The 22300-nt window shown below is 40.5% G+C and overlaps 1 protein-coding gene across 1 annotated transcript; it reads left to right on the top strand.

The window, feature by feature from the left end:
• Nucleotides 1-1689: 1689 nt before the first annotated feature.
• On the top strand, nucleotides 1690-7009 carry phlda1 (pleckstrin homology-like domain, family A, member 1). The gene is made up of 2 exons (XM_017710634.2): nucleotides 1690-2332; nucleotides 5881-7009. The coding sequence occupies exon 1, from the start codon at nucleotides 1880-1882 to the stop codon at nucleotides 2321-2323; it is 444 nt and encodes a 147-aa protein (XP_017566123.1). The 5' UTR covers nucleotides 1690-1879; the 3' UTR covers nucleotides 2324-2332; nucleotides 5881-7009.
• The last annotated feature ends 15291 nt before the right edge of the window (nucleotides 7010-22300 follow it).

Below are 22300 nucleotides of genomic sequence, written 5' to 3'. Positions count from 1 at the left end.
GGTTCTTGGGAAGTCCAGATGCTGCAGGATGAAGTGGAGGGCCAGGTTTATGGCATCATCTATGGACCTGTTGGCTCTGTAGGCAAACTGCAGGGGGTCCAGAAGGGGGTTGGTGATGGACTTGAGGTGGGATAAAACCAGACGTTCCAAGGTCTTCATGACTCCAGACGTCAGGGCCACAGGCCTGTAGTCATTAAGTCCTGTGGCGCGTGGTTTCTTGGGGACAGGGACGATGATGGAGGACTTGAAACAGGCTGGGGCATGGCATGACTCCAGGGAAGAGTTGAAGATTCCCGTGAAGACTGGGGCCAGCTCATCAGCACAGTGTCTCAAGGTGGCAGAGGACACGGAGTCAGGGCCCGAAGCCTTGTGTGGATTTAGCCTCTTAAACAGCCTGTTCACATCCTCCTCCTGGACTGAGAGGGCAGGTGGGCAATCCAAAGTGGTTGAGTGTATTGTGGTGTAGGGGGTGGAGGATGGGGGGTGTGAGTCCATGACATCAAAACGTGAATAGAAGTCGTTAAGGTCGTTAGCCAGTTTGAAATCTTCTGAACAATGAGGTGCTGTGGGCCTATAGTTGGTGATCTCTTTCAGCCCCCTCCATACAGTGGCAGAGTCGTTAGCATAGAACCGCTGCTTCAGACGAGCATTGTACTTGGATTTAGCCTTTAACACCTCCCTGCTAAATTCATACTTTGCACCTCTGTATCTGACTCTGTCTCCCTCTCTGAAAGCAACCTCTTTCTGCTGGCGAAGCTGTCTGAGTTTTGGTGTGAACCAGGGTTTATCATTATTAAAAGGGATTCTGGGGCGTGATGGGATGATGCTATCTTCACAGAAATGTATATATGACGTCACGGTATCTGTGTATTCATCTAAGCTGTCTGTAGAAGCCTTGAACATGTCCCAGTCTGTGGTGTCCAAACACGTGCGTAGCTCCTCCACAGCTTCACTGGTCCACTTTTTATATGACCTCATGACAGGTTTAGAGAGCTTTAGTCTCTGTCTGTACGCAGGGATCAGTGAACCATGACATGATCTGAGAGTCCTAAAGCCGCACGGGGCACAGCACGGTAAGCACCACTCACTGTAGTGTAACAGTGATCCAACGTGTTCCCCTCTCTGGTGGGCATGTGACAAACTGTTTGTATTTCGGTAGTTCATGACTAAGTTTCCCTTTGTTAAAATCTCCGAGGATTATAACAAGGGAGTCCAGTAACAACTACTCCACGTTCATAATCTGGTCCGCCAGAGCACGCTCAGCTTCGTGCACATCGGCGCTCGGTGGAATGTAAATAGCGGCCAGAATAAATGAAGAAAACTCATGTGGAGAATAGAACGGTTTACAGTTAATGAAAATGTATTCCAGAGAAGGAGAGCAGTGTTGGGAAATCACTGTCACATCGGAGCACCAGGCATTGTTGATATAGAAATATTTATGGTGGTGTCTTCCATCTGAACCCCTCCACCTTAATTAGGAGTGCCCTTATGGGCTGATGGTTTTGGAAGGCCGTTCATCACTCTCAGGCTAGTGTTTGAGCTTCAGTGACTGGGTTTAACCATCAGGAGGCAGAAGAGACTACAGTGTATCAGAGGAGGAAGAGGAGAGGTGATGTTGCACATAAAGCCCCACCCTCAGTATCCCCCTACAAAGGAAAGGAGGAGGAGCTCCATTTGGCTCCACCCATTCACAGCTCATGTTTGCAGTTTCAGCTCCAGCAGCTCCAGTCAGGCAGCGTTCAGCGCTGAGCACAGAGCAGCTGGAGGAGAGTGAGAGAGGGAGAGCGAGGGAGAGAGACATCGGAGCAGCACAGCGGCACTGAGGACAGACCACAGCGCCTCCCCCGCCCCTGGAAAATTCCCGTGCAGAGCCTCCAGCATGCTGGAGAGCCGGGTGCTGAAGGAAGGTCTACTGGAGAAGCGCAGCGATGGCCTGCTGCAGCTGTGGAAGAAGAAGCACTGCAGGCTGACGGAGGAGGGGCTGCTGTTAAACCCCCCCAAACCCCCCCAGCAGCAGCAGCAGCAGCAGGAGGGGAGTGGGGGGCGGGTGAAGGAGCTGCACTTTGCCAACATGAAGACAGTGGACTGTGTGGAACGTAAGGGGAAGTACGTGTACTTCACGGTGGTGATGAGTGAGGGCAAGGAGATAGATTTCCGGAGCCGTCAGGATGATGGCTGGAACGCGGCAATCACGCTGCAGATGGTGCACTACAAAAACAAACAGGCCATCCTCGCCGTGCGCTCCACCAGGCAGAAACAGCAGCTGCTTGTCGTCCAGCTGGCTGGACAGAAAACAGCCGCCAGATCGCAAGAGGCAGCGTAAAATGTTCAGGTGAGGAATAAGAAGAGGAGGAGGAAGAAGAGTTTCATCTTGTGTTCATTTCAAATTTAATAAATCCCCCTTTAAACCGAACAAGGGAATATCTCTTCAAGGACAAACAGAGCTCATACTTACCACAGGAGCATGGCCTTTGACATTGCTTTATGCTTGTCTCTAATTTCGGGAGTTTTCAAGACCTTTGACCTTGGTTTTAGGTTATCTTTCATCTCAGGGTGGTCAGTCACAAGTCTGTCCACAAGTCCACATATAACGCATGTCTTGAAGAGTCAAAAAGGTGCCAAAATAAATGACCAAAATTTGCATGAAAGTGTTCGCTCACTTGAGGTGGATAAACTTTGTGTGTGGCGATTAAAGTCAAACGTCATATGACTGATCACACTTGTCCTGAATAATTGAGTCCACACCGAAGACCGATTCTGGGCTCGTTTTGGGGAGGGGCTCGTTATCTCTGTTTTGCTTTTACACCCGAGAATTCCATCCGAACTGTGAATCAGTTGCGTAAGTCCTTGCATTACTTTTCTGCGTAGTTTGCGAAATGGTAAGCACTAGCCTTGTCTTGATAACCTTGAAAAGGGAAGTATCACGATAAGTCGAAGCAGTCCATTACAAAAAGAACCTATGACACAGTGCCAGACACGGTGCCTGGAGAGGACAGCTTCCACACACACAGCGGACCGTACCAGAGCTTGCTGGAAGTAATTCTTAGACCACCGATTTCAGGAGGACCAGAGTTTGGTTCTCTGAACCAATCATGTGCTTGAAAACAGCTTTCACACTTCACTAATCATACCGAATTCGCAGAACAAGTGGACCTGGGTGTGCAAAAAGCTCTAATGTGAAAACGCCTTTAAAGCACATTTATGCTCAACGACAAATATGGATACGGATGAAGCCTTCTGTCCATACTCTGCCGTTCAGTTCTCTGGGCCAATCATGTGCTTGAAAACAGCTTCAGTAAACATACTGAATTTGCAGAAAATGTGGACCTGGGTCCGGAAAACGCTGTAGTGTGAAAACGTCTTTAAGGCACATTTATGCTCAACGATAAATATGGATACGGACAAAGCCTTCTGTCGATACTCTGCCATTATTTTGTCTGTATTTGTGTATGTTCTCTGAAAGCTTACCGATATAATGAAACGGAGCAGTAATACCGAAAGCTATGGGGGCAGTGCGGCCAATCGTTCATGCAAGTCACAATACCAATTTCTCTGAAAAGAATTTGGTAACACTTTATTTGAAGGCTACCTACATAAGGACCTCATGACGCATTCATAAGCACTGAATAATGTGTTTATGAAGCACTACTTGAACATTTATTAAGTGCTTATGTTGGTTCTCGCAACCTGACATAAGATGTTTTATGAAATAAATGACATTGTACTGACATAATAAGAATAAACGTTGAACATATTTACAGCACTAAACATATTTAAACCACTATACATAACTATTTATGTCAGCATTCTTAAGACGGAATTGTACTGATATCAGGTTAAATATGCCTGGAAACCACCCCCTCTTCGCTCCATGGCATGGATAAGATGATTGATGCAATTATGTATAGGGTTTAAATATGTTTAGTGCATGTATGTTTATGTTTTGTACTTTTAGTGTATTTATGGCAGTAGCTATGAAATAATGAGACTACGGTTGACTTTGGTGCAGAAGTTACATTCTGGCACCTGTAAGGGGTGATATGGCTTCCATTGTTTCATTTAAAAAGTTCTTTATAACCTTCATAAAAAGCGTGTCTCAAAGTAAGGGACGAGGTACTTCACATTATAAAGTGCTCTTACTGCCATTGGTATACAAAGGCTCCTCTTCAGTACTCAGTTGAATGTATTCAGGAAGCTCGAAACAGGCTGAATTGACACGTCATTGCTTACTGATTTAAATATTAAGTTAAAAAACATTTCATGTTTCGTTACAAAGTCTTTGGCATAGCATCTTGGCATTCAAGGCTTTTTCTGCCATTTATTTTTTTTAAACAGTTGGCAGGGCAGCCTTCGCTGTTGTAACGGCCAAGAATCACAGCCTTCCTTGGCTCCATCCTTGGCTATGATCTGCAACAGTTGACACAAGCCCTCCTACTGAAGATGTGCTGCTTGCAGGTTTCATCTTCAATCCAAACCCTAACCCTAACCCTTTAGCTAGGAGGTGTGTTCTAGCTTGGGTTCTTCAAACAGGGTGGGTGACTGCTGATCTACACAGTCACTCTGACGAATTGTTGTTCTCTACAGGAAGTGTAGGGGGCAGTATGGTTATTGTTTCATATAAAAAGCGCTTTATGACGCTCTATAGTGTTCATATGATCCACGTAGTCTTGTTGATAGATTGTGATAACACAGTGTTTAAGGGGTGACTTGGCTGTTCATAATAACGTTCATGTAATCCAGGTGGTCATTCTGACAGTCAGTGGGTGGTATGACTGTTTTTATTGTCTCTCTGAACCACAAAAGAAGAAATTATCACATACTAATCAAGAGATTGTATTATTATTAGTTTGATTTAGCTCTTATCAAGTGTATTTGGGCATGAAATCACTAAACTGTGCTGGACTAAAGCCCTACAAAACTGGACCTGGACACTCCTGATTTCGTTTACTGTCATCTGCTCTGATCTGGTGTGTGAAGTGCAGCATTTACAGCTACCGTGAATACCAACAAGGGTGTAAATCTGACCTCAACATACGGGTTCAAGTTATGGAAATGTATATCACAATACTCAAATATACTTTCATGATACTTTTATGTATCACAATTTTTAGTTTTGCAAATAAATTGAAACAGAAAAACAACCAGCAGTACCACGTTTAAAAGGACTACCAAAACGAGTACACAAGTACAACTTTATAAATTCAGCTTTTCTTATTCAGTTACACTAAATGCAGTTAAACAGGACTAATTGTGCTTTCTTTGTACTGAAACATACAGTTGATCAGTGTTCTTTGAATGTTTCCTGAGCATTTATCATGACATTGGCAGCATTATATTGTCCACCTCTTGGGCTGGGTGTTGTTCAAAGGTTTTTGATACCAGTGCTAATATTACTACATTGACTTTATTACTGTTTCTTGGACTTTTTGATGAACTTTAAACAGAAAGTGGGTGTGGCGTGAATGCTATTCAGCAGTTGACACATCAGTATATCTTTCTAGTTCACAATCTGGCACATTTATTGGTAATGTTGTAGCAATTGATGTACTTAGATGTAGTTGTGTTTGATGTGACGTTACTGCAATGCAAACACAAGATTTTCCCATTATAGCCAGTGTTTTCTTTTACTATTTAAAACAAGCTGCTTCCACACTAACTGGATGTGAGATATTTATCTTCTAATTTGGTCTGTAAGCTGTGTTAATAGTTTGAAATTAGCCTTGGAATTTTATTTTGGCCAAAAATAAATGAATACTTTGTGGAATATTATATCCTGTTTTAACTTATTCTAACATACTAAAACTGAAGCCACCTTCAGATGAACGTATATGTACACTTTTATCTCATACTGCATGTGCATTCTGTGGTGTCTGTGTGCAGGCTTTATGGATTTCTTACTGACTGTTGGTGGACGCTCCTGGTTCCGTGCTGACCTGCAGACTCATCCACGGATTCCACCTCCCCTGCCGAAAAACCACGGAGATCAAACCTGGAGCTCCAGCAGCATCCTGAAACACTCTCAGAGTGGACAATAATGGGGTTTCTGGAACCATCTCTGCATTATTTATTTATTTGTACGTGTGAAGATTTTGTCAGATTGTTTTTACACTCATGAATGTTTGAAGGTTTGCATTCTGCACATGTGCAATACTCCACATTAGCTGAAATGCAGTTTCAGCACTGTTTCTATTATTTTGTCCCTCTGGCTTATGATGTGCTAACAGATGTTTATTAGTGTGTCATTTGATTTGGAAATGCATGTAAATATGCAGAAAACTCTGCTTCCTCTTCTGTTATCAAACCAAAGAAGCTCCAATACAGCTCGCAGTAAAGATTGAAAAGTTCAACAGATGTATGGGGTCAGATTTTGGATTGCGATCATTATTTAATTATTGAGTGCAAATGTTCTGCTTTTGATTGGAGCAGCATTCAGAAGACTTTCATATTCATAAAAAATGTTCTTGCCAAAATTACCTTAGTAAAGTTGATAGTTTGGTGAAAAATCAAATGGTCTCCCTCACCCCAAATGTACTTTAGATATCTTACATTTTCTTCTTTAGTTTTAACACTCAACCTACAAGGCTAATTTAAATAACAGTAAATGAAAGCCTATATCCAAGCAATTAGCATGGTGCTAATGGCATGCCTAAATCCAACAATTCAAACAGTTATCTACATTAGGCTTATAGCTCAAGGGCTAAAACTAAAGAAGACACCAAATATGTCGATTACACTTGGGGTAAACTGGGAGAAAACTGGGCAAATTTGACTTTTGTCTGAAGTATTTCGTTAAGATGGACTGTGTGACTGAAAAACACTTCGGAAACACATTTGGACTGTCTGAGGGATCTGCATCTTTATACTTTGCATTAGATCTTTATTCTCTGATTTAAGTGTGTAAAGATCAGTGTGTCAGTTTTAACACAGCCAGCCATGTGAAGCGGCTCTGTATGCAGAAGTTAAAGCTGCTGTCATACCTCTGAAATATACATTCCATTTCAAACACAAACACTGCCTCATTGCTTTTCTTATAAACACACCCTGACTAGAAAAAAACAGCCTATGATGCATTTTGTGTTGAAACTGAGAAATATTATTGTTTTCGAGAAACATATGACCATTTTGAATATGAAGCCAGTAAAACATTTTAAAAAGTTGGGACGGGGGCATGTTTATCATTGTGTTGCACCGCCTCTACTTTTAATAGCCCTCTTTAAGCGTTTGGGAACTGAGGAAATGAATTGCTGTAGTAGTTTGGAAAGTAAAATGTTTTCCCATTTCTGCTTGTTATAGGATTTCAGCTACTCAACAGTTCAGGGTCTCCTTTGCCATATTTTATGTTTTATAACTGTGTGCTGATAACATACCTGATGGTCCTTCTCCTCTGTAGCCCAGAGGACAAGGCATGTTTTCCAAAAAGAATTAGAAAATTTGGATTGTTGGACCAAAGGATGCTTTTCCATCTCACGACAGTCCATCTCATATGATCGTGGGCCCAGAGAAGACAGCAGCGTTTATGGATCCTGTTTCTCCAGTTGTGCTTGAAAGTTGAAAGTCTGTATTTCTGCATAAAATTGACCTAAAACTTCGTCAGATTTTCACACAAGTCGGAATAGCAATAAAGAGAAGCTAATTAACTAATTAGGAAAATGATCTAATATTATATATTTGTGAGTGGCAAAAGTATGTAAACAGAAAAAAAAGGGTTAGCAGTCAATTAGAGTCAGGTGTTTTCAATTAATGGGATGGCAATCAGGTGTGAGTGACCACCCTGTTTGTTTTAGAGAACAAGGATCTATCACAGTCTGATGTTTGTGGAAGTAAATCATGGCATGAACAAAGGAGATTTCTGAGGGCCTCAGAAGAAAAATTGCTGATGCTCATCAGGCTGGAAAAGGTTAAAAAACATCTCTAAAGAGTTTGGACTCCAATCCAAGCACTGCTGCTCTCCCCATGAGTGGTCAACCAAAAAGATCACATCAAGCGCAAGGTCTGTAATAGTCTGCAAGGTCACAGAGGAAGCAACTAAAGACATGTCTCACAGTGGCTAATGTTAATGTTCACCAATGTTCACCATCAGGAGAACACTGTGTTCATGGCAGGGTTGCCATGCTACCGGAACAATGTTTTGCAGATGGTTGAGACCAAAATAGCTCTTTTTGGTTTAAATAAGAAGCGTTATGCTTGAAGAAAGAAAAACACTGCATTCCAGCATAAAAATCTTATCCCATTTGTGAAACATGGTGGTGGTAGTATGATGGTCTTTGTCTGTTTTGCTGCATCTGTGCCAGGACGTCCTGCCATCATTGATTTAACAATAAACTCTGAATAATATCAGCAAATTGTAAAAGAAGATGTCAGGACATCTGTAGGTCAGCTGAAGCTCAAGAATGCGAGTCATGCAGCAAGACAATGACCAAGCACACAAGTCGTGGTTAAAGAAGAATAAAATTAATGTTTTGGAATGGCCAAGTCAAAGTCCTGACCTCAATCCTATAGAAATGTTGTGAAAGGAATAGAAGCAAGCGGTTCATGGAAGGAAACCCACCAACATAATAGAGTTGAAGTTGTTTTGGATGGAGGAATGGACTAAAATTCCACCAAGCCGATGTGCAGGACTAATTCACAGTTACCGGAAACGTGTAGTTGCAGTTATTGCTGCACAAGGGGGTCACACCAGACTCTGAAAGCAAAGGTTCACATACTTTTGCCACTCACAGATATGAAAAACTGAATCATTTTCCTCAATAAATAAATTACCAAGTCTAATATTTTTATTTTATTTGTTTGATTTGGTTCTCTTTATCTACTATTAGGATGTCTTAGAAAAGTTTTAGGTCAAATTTATGGAGAAATATAGAGAGGGTTCACAAACTTTCAAGCAAATTGACACATCAATACCTTAAAAATCAAATAATAGATAATATAATAAATAGACAATAAATACAAAATAAACTAGAGACACTGAAGTGTGCTGATGCATAGAAGTGTGTATATGTATATGCAAAATGTACAAAATACAGCAGTTTGGAATAACACTAAAGTGCAGTATGCACATAGTTTAAGTTGTGTTGTTTTCATGATATGAAACAAACAACCCAATTTCTCTGCTCTAGCACAAGAACCAAACCTGGTAATTAGATGAATCAGATGTGCTCGAGTCAGAAAATCACCACACTGTGCAGGAGTCTGGCCCTCCTTTGTGATGGCCACTCAATTACCTTAATTTTATTGTCCTTAAGCTGTTTTGCCACAACTTTGGAAGTATGCTTAGGGTCAGTGCTCATTTGGAAGACCCATCTGCGCCGAAACGTTTTTTTTTTCTGGCTGAAGTCTTGAGATGTTGCTTCAATATCTCACCATAATTATCTGACATGATATCTTTAACAACGTGCTAATATTTGCTGACATGGAATCTGTGGAGGGGATTCAAGGAAGTTTCAATGACTTCAATCTAAGTGTATGTAAATGTTATGACTTCAGCCCTTTACAGTGAACACACTGATACAGACACATTCCACTGAATGTTATCTTTTTTGGTTTAAATGCTCCCTCCTATTCCAGCACAAAGTGTATATCAGTGTGATGCAGGAAACACGGGAGAACCAAACTGATTTAAACTTTAAACCGCAGAATCCGCACTGTAAGCAGAATGACTAATGAACGGATCTCCAAACCGGACACACAACAGTGGCCTGTTACACTTACTGATTGACTGAATTCAGGGTAAACATGAATCAACATTATTTTCTCACAAAAAAACACACAGTTTAATTTGATTTCATCAGGCACTGCCTGGTGTTATTTGTAGACGAAGCCCTGGAGCTGCTTTCATCCACCTGTCCTCCTCTCTCCAGGATGGGAAACTCAAGACTTAAGCTGTGGGACATTTCAAATTTAGACAAAAAATCCGAGACCAAACCTTTTCTTACAGAAAAACATCTGGAGTAGAATCACAACTAACAGGGGTTAAATATCTTCAGATGTGAGAACTTTCTCCTAGCACACTAGTAGCATAAATTAGGCAGCAGAATGTAGCTTAGTGTGAACCACATTCAAGTTATCTTTAGTGTTGCCTGGGTTGTAGATCAGTATTTGCTAGGTTGAATTTTGGTTAACGTTAGCTGTCTTAGCTCGGCTAGTGTTGGCTAAGTTAAGTTAGGTTTAGCTGTGTGAGGACCGCCATGAAGGAGGGGCTGATTTATCTACTCAGTCCTCCAATCACTGCTGTTGCTTTCCTCCATTACTTCAGTTAATCTTCCAGTCTGGATATATTTTGAATGTGAAACTCTATACAGGGTCAAAAGATGTGCCTGGGGGACCTGTGAAAGAGTGTATTTACTACCTATTTTCAAAATCCAACACAAGTCATGAACAGCCAACAACCTAACCACCAGACCAAACCTTCGCTGCAGAGATGACTAGCTCTGAATAGCTGTTAGCTGTTCATTATCAGAGCAAGACAAAGGTGAAAAAAGGATCAGATGTGCTGCTTTGTCACTGTTTTACCACTAAATGATGGTACATATGCAGTTGTGTGGCCATGAATACATATCCGATCTAGGACCACATATAAAATTGGCTCAGATTTGATTTGAAAAGATTAGATTAGTTCCCTACACAGTTCTGAAAACATCAGATCAGGGTCACATTAAAAGCACAGTATTTGATTCTGGAGAACGATTGATGACATCGCTCCTTCTTGACCATGCATGTAGTTCAGCACATAGCAGCCTGTCCTTCCCCCTGTCATGTGCTATACTATGAATGCCCCCTGTTGCTGATTGGCTGTAATATTGTTCCTTCCTTTTTACAGAGCCAGAGCTGTGTATGAACAGCATATTTTTTTCCAGCGTGCACACTTAACAGCGTTTGCAGACAATAAGGAGATATTTGCCCAATTTCAAGTGTATTGGATTGAAATCATATACTACGCTGTTAAGGCAAAAAATCAGATTTGTACCATTTCAGCCTGGTCATGTGAATGTAGCTGTAGATTCATTACCTTTGAGTGGAGTCTTTATCTTCTACATTTGTGTAATGAAGCATCAAAGAGTTGGAACTGAACCTGTGTTTAATGTGCTTTAGCTTGCTTGCTAATCTAAAGCTAGCTTCTAGTGCTAACAAGAATGGTATAAAGGAATGAGAATAGGTTAGACAACAAAAACCTGCATAAATGGAGCTTTAGTGAGCTGAAACCTGTGTTGAGTGAATGCACTAGAGCTCCTTATTACTAAAAAGCTCTACATCTTATTTGAGTTTATTAGATAGGTGTACTGTATTAATTTGATGCTGTTTAAATTTTAAATACCAACATCATTTATCATTTTATTAAACATTTCAAACAAGTAATCGACATTAGCGCACCAGCATAGACTCAAGCTCATTCCTGGCATACAAAACTAAACTGCTACATTGTGCCCCACAGATTGCTTTTTTTCAGATGGACAGAGAAAGCTTGTATTTTTATTAAAAAAATATGAATTCTGCACTGTTGTAAGACATTTGAAAAATAGCATCAAATAATCAAAGGTAAGACATAAATGGACAATCTTTCGTTCCTACTGTGGCAGTATGCTTAAGCTTACTATGTCTGACAGTTTAGGTTTTCCAGGTGTCGTTTTTTTCTCAACTGTCTTGCGTAACTTACAGCTCAAGTGATGTAAACTCAGTTATATGATCCTCATTTGGTTTGGTTGCATTTGTTCATTTATTAATGTGTGCATAGACTTGTTATTGTATTGTAGCTTTGGAATATGTAGGATGATGACTGCCCTGCTGCCAGCAATATCAAGACACTATATATATCGACCCTCTCAGTATGCAATGGATAGCCCATCTGACAAAGTTGTCCTGGCACCATAGCTGAGTGGGGTAAATGTTACCTGTGTTTGAGGTAACTATGTTAGTCTCATCTGGATAAGAGTTAACTGGGATGGACAAAAATATGGCACATAAAAAAGAGGACAAAAGTAGCTGCAGCCAGAATTTTTGTCCAAGCTTTGGTCCATATTTCTAGATTATACTGCACCATCCAGTGTGTCATAAATCACATAAGCAAGTAAGCCTGTTAGTGATTTCTTAACAACTCGAAATGCTTTCATGCAAGTGTGTGATGGATAATGCTTGCCGTTTTTTGGTTCTATGAGGTTTTAGCTACACTGGCCTGTAAAAGTAAAAAAGCTAACTTTAGACTCCAATTTTGTCTTGGCTGACTTGGCAACTACATTTTTTTTTACCAAATTGTCATAATAGGGGTTAATAAGGGTTATTTTGTAGGGCTTCCTCTCTGGCCCTTTGAAGATCTGAAGAACAGAAGCCGCTTTTTCTTTCTCTCTCTCTCCCTCTCTCTCTCTCTCAGTCTGCACCTGTTCCTGCTCCAGACTCAGTCTCTCTGCCTCGTACACACAGCTGCCCCCACTCCACCCCACAACCCCCCCCCCCCCCCTGCCACACACGCACACACACACACACACACACACACACATACACACACACACTGGAAGTCCCATCAGAGCTGTTAGAGCTGCAGTGTCACCTTTGCTATATCAGCTGCTGACGAAGGCACAAAGCAGCCAGAGTGTGACGGAGTGTGTTTACTGTGGAGAGGGATACCAGGCAGCTCACTTATCAATGTACACACACACACACACACACACACACACACACAGGAATAACGGGAAACACTTCAGCCTGATAGAGCAGAATAATGAAAGGCAGGTTTAATAATGTGCTCTGAGAAGACGTTTCTGCGAGGTGTTATTGTTTTTGTGATAAATTCCTCAATGATACTGTTTTCTCTGTGTGTGGTCCGTACTTCTAAACAATTGCATGGATTAAAAAACATTGATTTAGACCAATTACAGAGAGCCTGATAACAACAGCCAGTGTATAGTGGTAGCTGATGATAACTGGTAACTATAGTAACAAGTAGCTGATTGGATGGCAGCCAATTATGATGTCATCATATTTTATTCATCTTTTCATGTTTACCAATTGACAGATTTTTCTACCTGTTCCTTATTACACAGTTTAAAAGTAATTATACTAGATGCTTTCTTATTTAAAAGTAGGTCAGCTGTTTTGATGTTTTTTTTCCCACAAACCTCAGAAAAATTAAATATTGTGATATATGGTTGTTGTCACATTTTTTAATGCTGTTAACACATTACATAGACTAACCCTAACATTGCATCACAACAACAAGTGTGTGCACAGCAGGGAAGTGTCAGTGTTGATGGGTCTGGTGCATCAAGTTTGGGAGATTCGCTGTGTCCAAAAGTTGAACTGAACTTTATGGAAATGATTCTGGCCAAAGCAATGCATGTATCCAGGAAGGAGGCAGGTGCTATTTGCATGAATCTTGTATGAAATATGAAACATTGGCATTGGTTAGAGTCTCTGCCGCAGCTAATGTAGATCACTTCATTGATTATGATGGAAGTGTTTTGCTTTTGTAATAGTTGTTTGTTTGCATCCATACTTCCACCCTGAAGCCCAGCTGCTTGTGTGCTGTACGGTGCTATGACTCAGCTCTCTCTTTCAAATGCTGCTTTTAAATGGTAAGTTGCACTATGGATACACTTACAAAACCTGCGTCTATCTATCTATCTGTCTGTCTGTCTGTCTGTCTGTCTGTCTGTCTGTCTATCTATCTATCTGTCTGTCTATCTATCTATCTATCTATCTATCTATCTATCTATCTATCTATCTATCTATCTATCTATCTATCTATCTATCTATCTATCTATCTATCTATCCAGTGTAGGGACACCTAACTGTTCAGAATGTTTTTAATCCAACTTATCATATTTTCTTGTTAGTTTTCAATGACTGGGCATATTGAAGCCTAATCAAATCGATTTAGAAGAAAATGATCTCCTATGTAAATATTTGTGCTAGTATGTGACAGTGCCACCATGGGAATAAAAGGTTGCATCCTTTATCTGCACTCCAATCTTTAAGGTGTTTGATTAGACCACTTTTTGGGCCAAAAGAATTTCAATGCATGCTTGCAAGCTAGCTGACCCATCAACCACAAACAGTAAAAACACAAATCTGAACATGATTACAACACAGAATTATACACTCACAACAGCATAGCTCTACACACTGAGTTGGCAGCAGTAGCATTCTGCAGCACTTAGCAAGCACTGACCCTCTTTACTTCAGACTGTACTAATGCCCTTTTTCTTGGTTTGCATAATAACTGTTTTACATTGATTCCACTGTTCATCAAGATCCATTTCAGTGAGGTGAGGCTCAGCCTCGCTCTAGGAATAGAGCTTTTAGATTGGCATAGGTTCTGTCAAATGAATCACTCTTGGTCTTTCCCTGTGGTGCAGTATTGACCTCAGGTGATTCTAGGCAGAAACCTCAACCTTTCGTGCATCACCACAGCACAAGAGAACCCACGAATAAAGTTTCTATTTTTTTAAGACAGCATCACATTCCTTAATGTGGTTATTTTGAAAAACAACCAAAGACAACATTGGCAACAGAGGTTGTTAATAACGTTACACCAAGTTTGCATTATTTAAAAAGAAACAACAAAAAAACAACAGGGATTATGCAAGTCTATGGAGCAGTTAATTGAAGTCGTAACTAAATACTGCATCCCCTTTAAATCATAAAATGAACAACACCTCGGTTTTGCATGCTGGTGACTGTGGTTCACATCTTTGCACAGATGGTAACATTGCTGTCTTTGGATAAACCCAACAATACGGTTGGTTTTATCTAAAACATGATTACGCTGCCTGTCTTGATAAGAGTGACAACATACAGTAAATAAATTACGTTTCAACTCATGTTCATCTTTCCCTTGTTCCCCGGAGCACCTGTTCCCCAACATGTCTGTGCGTGGGCCTGGTCTTCAGTGCTAAATGACCTCTAAAGTTTATTTGCTCTGGAGGTCTCATCACAGCAAATTTGTCCCTGAGAACATTTCACCGAGAAAATGCTAGTGTGACTGATCCTTTACATCGAAAATGAAAAGTGTAAAATCATTACTCAGAGAGCATAAAAGATGGAAAGAGGTCCCCAAACTTCATCAGACTATCAGATCAGTTATTTGTGCAGCTGCTTAATCAGCACGCTGAAGGTGTGTTCACTCTCCTTGAAGGAACCCCTCCTGCATTTACTTTCCGTGCCGTCAGCAGAATTCAGAACAGAATTTTTGATGTGTTGACAGAGTGAGTGTGTATGCGTTTGTTCACACACCCACTTGTCCAGGTGTCTGTGACGTGTCCCCGGAGTCCAGGCCGTTCAAGTGTAAACTCTTCAAGGTCACTGCTGACATGTTTAAATGGCGACAGATTGGCACCTCCACGCAAACATGGCTGTGTCTGCTTTTTAAATAAAACACAATTGTTCAGTGAGAAATCTGACTCCCAACACCTTACCCCAAAAAAATCAGTCAAAATCAGTTTGTTTCTTTAATTTTTCACTAGAGCTACAGGCTTATACCCCACCAATTATCATTTTGCATAACTGCATGCCTATATTATGCCCAATCCACCTCAAACTGTGTCAAAATAGACTTATTTATGTGGTTTTTGACAAAGTATGATGTTTTCAGGGCAGTACACTCGCATTTAAGCACAGTTTAAGACATATAGATGCTTTTCCCTGCTAATTTTCCATGATATTTTCATTTTACTTGTTCCTTCTTTTTGTCTTTCTTTCTTTCTTTCTTTCTTAATCCTTTGCCTCGTTTTTCTTATTTAACCATAAATTGGTAAGTAAATCATTGTAACAGTACATCACAAATAAAGCCAGCAATAATGCACCAAACTTTCAGATTAAAAATTATATTTATCTGGAAATGAACATATTTAAAAATGACAGCAAAGATGCTGAAATGAATGCACAATTAATGCAATAACACACAAAACAAACTTATGTCTCAAATTTAAATCCGACTTCTGACATCACTGTGGCATTTCTACAGAGTAAGACGCAGTGGAGGCCATGATTCCACTATGAGAAGTGCTCTTCATTAAATTGCAGGACAGAAAGACATATACAAAGCACTAAACTTGCAGAGGAGGTCACCACCAGCTATAGGCTTCCACCCCATGGTGACCAGCCACCAACACAAAGCACCTATACCCTCAACACCCTCAACAACACAACTAATATACCAGACATCTTTACTCATGCATACAACAACAAAAACAATATGTTCCTTGAACCCATGAGCTCCTCTCATGACCCGCTTCACGGTCCAGCTGGTCATGTTGGCCAATCAGCTTGGTCTAGCTGTATACGTTGGTCAGCCAAGGTAGTTTACCAGCTAAAACATCAAATGAAAAAAAAACATGCCTTGTGCTGGTTAAATTGCTAACTTAAACCTGGCTAAACCTGGACAAACTCAGCTAACTTAATACAGATAATTACACAGCTAAATATAACACAAATACTATTATTATACACATTTACTAGAAAAGAGGGTGACATAGTGTCAAAAACCACATAAGGAAGTTTATTTAAGTTTCTGTAGTCCAGTTTCTATAGTGTCTCAAACCGGTCCTCAGGGACCACTAGATGGTCCACATTTTTGGGTCCAACCCAAATCTCCACATATACCAATAGAGCAAAAATGTGGACCATGAGGGGGTCCCTGAGGAGGCATTTGAGAATCAGTGCTATAGTCTGTTAATTCACAAATGAAGTGTATAATTTATAAAGTTTGACATTTGTGGATTATTGCTGTGTGTAACCTGTTTGCTCTCAGTAATTAAGCATTCTTGAACACAGTGATTCATATTACCTACTGACATTTAGCTTTGCGTATGAATCTCCCCCAAAATCATTAGTTGCTCTATTTGGCTAAATGAGTGCTGTGGTTGGTGGAGCAGTAAACTGCCTGCAGTAATGTGTTAAAGGGAGAAAAGCTGTGTGTGTGTATGCATCCATGGCTGTGAGATCATTTAATTAATTATTAATAATTAATTTCTATAAGACTGCCTATTCAGCCTATAGCAGTTAAGTCCCATCCATTCAGCCTACAGCAGTTTAGCCCCATCCATTCGGCCTATAGCAGTTTAGTCCCACCCATTCAGCCTAAAGCAGTTTAGCCCCACCTATTCAGCCTATAGTATTTTAACTACAGCCATTCAGCCTATAGCAGTTTAGCTCTACCTGTTCAGCCTACAGCAGTTTAGCTCTACCTGTTCAGCCTACAAAATGTAGGATATGGGCTCTTACAATGTGTGTCTCAGCTTCTTCAGTGCAATGGTGACTCAGTAGAGTCAATGTGCTAGAGCAGTGAATTGTGGGATTGAGAGCATTGCACCCTTCTTGCTGTTTCTAACACTGACCTGTGGAGTGTGTTTATTTCTGTTTTACCCTCTCTCTCACTAAGAATAAACACTTTATTTGTACATCCTGATACAACCCCAATTCTAATGAAGTTGGGACGTTGTGTAAAACATAAATAAAAACAGAATACGATGATTTGCAAATCCTTTTCAACCCATATTCAATTACATACACTACAAAGACAAGATATTTAATGTTCAAATGGATAAACTTTATTGTTTTTTGCAAATATTTATTCATTTTGAATTTGATGCCTGCAACACGTTCCAAAGAAGTTGGGACAGGGGCAACAAAAGACTGGGAAAGTGGAGGAATGCTCAAAAAACACCTCTTTCGAACATTTCACAGGTGAACAGGTTAATTGGAAACAGGTGAGTGTCATGATTGGGTATAAAGGGAGCGTCCCTGAAAGGCTCAGTCATTCACAAGCAAGGACGGGGTGAGGTTCACCACTTTGTGAATAACTGCGTGAGCAACTAGTCCAACAGTTTAAGAACAACGTTTTAAACAGAGTTTAAAACTCTGCCATGCAAAGCGAAAGCCATATATCAACAACACTCAGAAATGCCGCTGGCATCTTTGGGCCCGAGCTCATCTGAGATGGACTGACGCAAAGTGGAAAAGTGTCCTGTGGTCTGACGAGTCCACATTTCAAATTGTTTTTGGAAATCATGGACATTGTGTCCTCCGGGCCAAAGAGGGGTGTGTTAGTGCCCATGGCATGGGTAACTTGCACATCTGTGAAGGCACCATTAATGCTGAAAGGTACATACAGGTTTTGGAGCAACATATGCTGCCATCCAAGCAACGTCTTTTTCAGGGACGTCCCTGCTTATTTCAGCAAGACAATGCCAAGCCACATTCTGCACATGTTACAACAGCGTGGCTTCGTAGTAAAAGAGTGCAGGTACTAGACTGGCCTTACCTGCAGTCCAGACCTGTCTCCCATTGAAAATGTGTGGTGCATTATGAAGCGCAAAATACGACAACGGAGACCCCGGACTGTTGAGCAACTGAAGTTGTACATCAAGCAAGAATGAGAAAGAATTCCACCTACAAAGCTTCAGCAATTAGTGTCCTCAGTTCCCAAACGCTTATTGAGTGTTGTTAAAAGGAAAGGTGATGTAACACAGTGGTAAACACGCCCCTGTCCCAACTTCTTTGGAACGTGTTGCAGGCATCAAATTCAAAATGAGTGAATATTTGCAAAAAACAATAAAGTTTATCCATTTGAACATTAAATATCTTGTCTTTGTAGTGTATTCAATTGAATATAGGTTGAAAAGGATTTGCAAATCATCGTATTCTGTTTTTATTTATGTTTTACACAACGTCCCAACTTCATTGGAATTGGGGTTGTACAACAGAATAACGTAAAAGGCTGAGGCTCACACAATAAATAAAAATGCACCAATCTGAAGGTGGTGATTCAGCTGCATTGATTTTAGAACGTTAGAATCACGTATAATAGATGACATTCAGTAAAGCATGCCTGTTTTTCCTAAATTAATCCAAATAATCTAAAATGTTTTATTATTTATATTTCAGTAAACAGTTTCTCATGTTTAATTAATTTCTAATATTAATTCTGAATCATACCAAAATAATTAAATTGAATTCAGGTTAAATGTATGACTTTTAGGATTTTAGGATTGATGATTGCTTAACAACTTGATGTGGTTTGAGGCAACTGTGTGGTGATCTAGGCATGTAGTTAGCACAATGCTAATTGGTAAGCTTCCATTTATTGTTAGCTACATTATCTTCATACCTCCAGTGCTACAAATAAAGAAACAAACTTCAGATACCAAGCCTGACTTGGAAGACTGACTTTTAGATAGGCCCAAAAATAATGCTTAAAACAAGTAAAATGGTCTGCCAATGGAATAAGACTTCAAAAAAGTTAGAAATTAGTTCAATAATCTTACAATATTCTTACAGTAATCTCATAATGACAATCAATCAAATCTCATTATGGCAATCAACAAAATGCTCAGGAGCACCCTTTATGTGCTGTTACTGCAATGGCAACCATACTTATTGTGTTGGGCCTTCAGCGGACATTGCAAAAAAAAAGTAATTTAAAGACACATGCGTTCAATTGTGACAGCCTACAACCTACACCATCGCTGCATTAATGGACTAAAGACCAAATGCAAATGCTGCATCAATTGCAATGTTTGACAGTTATTCAGAAGTTATTATAACGATGTGTCCAGCAGTCCTGTCACAATGCCAGCAATAAAAACAGAAACAGTAACTCACCAGAGCCATTGAATCACTTAGTCATACAGCTGTCCCTTGCCTTTTAAATTCCAAAAGAAGCAAAGCCAGTTCAGATAGTTGGGACTATGCCTAGGTCTTAATACGTTTGAGAGTAGGTGTTCTGGAATACACTGGAATACACTTGAAAATGATAAGAAAAAACATACAATTTTACACTGAATGCCTTGAATGTCTTGAAATGGGTGCAGTTAACATTTCATTAATAACATTGGGAGATTCCATAATTTCAGCCAAAAACCCTTTTGCCTCTCATGATACTGCTCGCTATGTAGTTACTAGTTAGCTAGCTAGCTAGCACACTAAATGCCTATGATGCACTCAGGCACATAATGCTGACATATACGGGCCATCTAAAATACCTTGGAGAGCTCAGAGCAAGCCCACATGATTCAGAATCAGAATCTGATTGGTTTATCAAACTGTCAATCCATAATGATAGTAATATATTGAGTTAATCGCAAGGGTATGCTATCAAGACACCAGTCTTTTTTTACTAAAAATATTGGGCTTTTAGAAAAGGTCTTGAAAAAGCCACCATCAGCATCATATATATGGGTAATTATTAAGTTTTGTCAGTTTGGCAGGCATTTTTATTAGACTGTATAAAATCTCACACATTGGAATTTTCTGAATTTTGGAGTTGTGCAGGTTCTATGGATCCTGTCCACAAGTCAAGCTAATCCTCTGATTGTAGTGTTTTCTGGATACTTCATATAAAGTGTTCAGATATCTTTTGCATTCATTTTGGCTTTTTTGCTTGGTCATCATGCACATGCAAGGTTGTAACTGCAGCAACGGTGATGAGACATGTCTGAGTTGCAGCTTGCCTGCCAAAATGGCAAAGGGGTGTTCTTAATGATGTAATTTAATACTATGGATACATTTTACTCATTATAAGCTGCATTATACTTGTAATCTGAACTGAATCCATATAGACAAGCAAATTAGCTCAATACAAAAAGAGAAGGACTGATATGCCCAGTGTGGCACATGCACAGCATACATGTCACATGTGTCTGTCCCAAATGTTTAAATTAAGCACCCTTGAGATTTTTCCCCTAAATGTCTGCATGCTGTTGATGTCATCAAAGTATAGATGGACCACACACTTCTTAGCACTTGCTACCTTTAATAAACAATAAACACCCACCCTGCCCACATCATAATGCCCCACCCCTACACCACAAGCTTCCACCCACTTTGCAACGCCCCTCCCACACACTCTGTCCGCATCACCATGTCCCGGCCCTCTCCCTTTCCCTCTGTTCTGGTGTTTTCCTCAGCCAGCGTTTCTATGGAAACAAGGAGACAGGGAAGACCGTAGCTGGATTTGACAGAGCGCTGTCAGCTGTTCGTGCTGTGTGTGTGTGTGTGTGTGTGTGTGTGTGTGTGCGTGCGTGTTCAGATGTTGAGATGTTTATCTGGACGTTTCCTCAGACTGATGCTCATTAGGCCTTCAGGGAGCGTCTTTGCAGGTTTAGAGAGAGAGAGAGAGAGAGAGAGAGAGAGAGATACGTTAAGTGCGTGTAACTAAGTTATTTTATTCCTTTTTTGTAACTAGCAGTGATATTCTCTCAGAGCTGCTGGATATAACCATCAGCTGAATTCACTAAACCATCAAAACCCCAAAAACATCCGACACCAAAACCTCGAAAAGTCACAGAACCTCAAAACCACCAGAATCTCAGAAACTTCCAAGCCCATGAACCTAAAAAACACCAAAAACATTCAAAATCTACAAAAACAACCCCCCCAAACCCTCCAAACGCAGGTGCAGAAGGTTCACCTAACTGCTAAATAGCTAAGTTAACACTGCAGCCTACCACACTGTTGTAGCACGACTGAAGGGATTTGCTAATATTGCTAGCTAGCTAAGTCAATGTCATAGCCTATACTCAGGGCTCTCAAGTTTTTTAGTTTGGTGGGAGTGAGATTTTTTTTTGGGGGGGGGGGGGGGGGGGGTGTCACCCATCGACCCAACGGCCCATTGACCCTCCAAGTGTGTTCAACTTAAAAGAGAACAAGTTTGATTTGATCAAATTTCACGGTTTATTCTATGACATATAATAAAAAGTACAAACATTTCCACTATATCCAAAGTCTTCTCTGCTATCTCCCCTGATGTAGTAGCCATTTCAGTCTCTTCCATCGTCACATTATCTGCCTTCCTTGCCTTTGGTTTCTGAGCCTTTTCCCAGAAGGAAATAAGGCTCTTCTGTTTCTTCCCTGACATTCTAAATAAATCCATGTTCATGACAGCTCTAAGGTGACTAAACCAAAGTTATTGTACCCTATAATACCCAGAAAGACCCTATAAATACCCCAAAAAGTCTCTGACTAAACGAACATTTAAAACATCGTCAGGCTCCAGTGGTGCCGTTCTCCTTCAGTTGTTCACCGACGTGTGTTAGTCAGAATCGAATCGGACAGCTCTTCGCGCCTGACACTCTGGCTGAAACTCCACCCTCTTTGACTAACCGATGGCTGAATAGGGTGTGGTAACTGGGTAACTTCTCTGAGCACAGAAGCGCTGTGACCAGTGGCTGTGACTCGTTTGTAGCCAGGGCGAATTAATTTTTGATTGGATTTTTTTAGAAAAAAAATCAAGAGTGAGAAATAGCATGTGTGGCGTGTGAGCGTGTGAACTCGCTGAGGTGCGTGTGTCACACGCTCAAAGCGTGAGACTTGA

This window comes from Pygocentrus nattereri, chromosome 1 (genome assembly GCF_015220715.1).
Source record: "Pygocentrus nattereri isolate fPygNat1 chromosome 1, fPygNat1.pri, whole genome shotgun sequence".
NCBI lineage: Eukaryota > Metazoa > Chordata > Actinopteri > Characiformes > Serrasalmidae > Pygocentrus > Pygocentrus nattereri.
The sequence above is the reverse complement of the archived record's forward strand: the minus strand, read 5'-3'. Positions and strand labels throughout refer to the sequence as shown.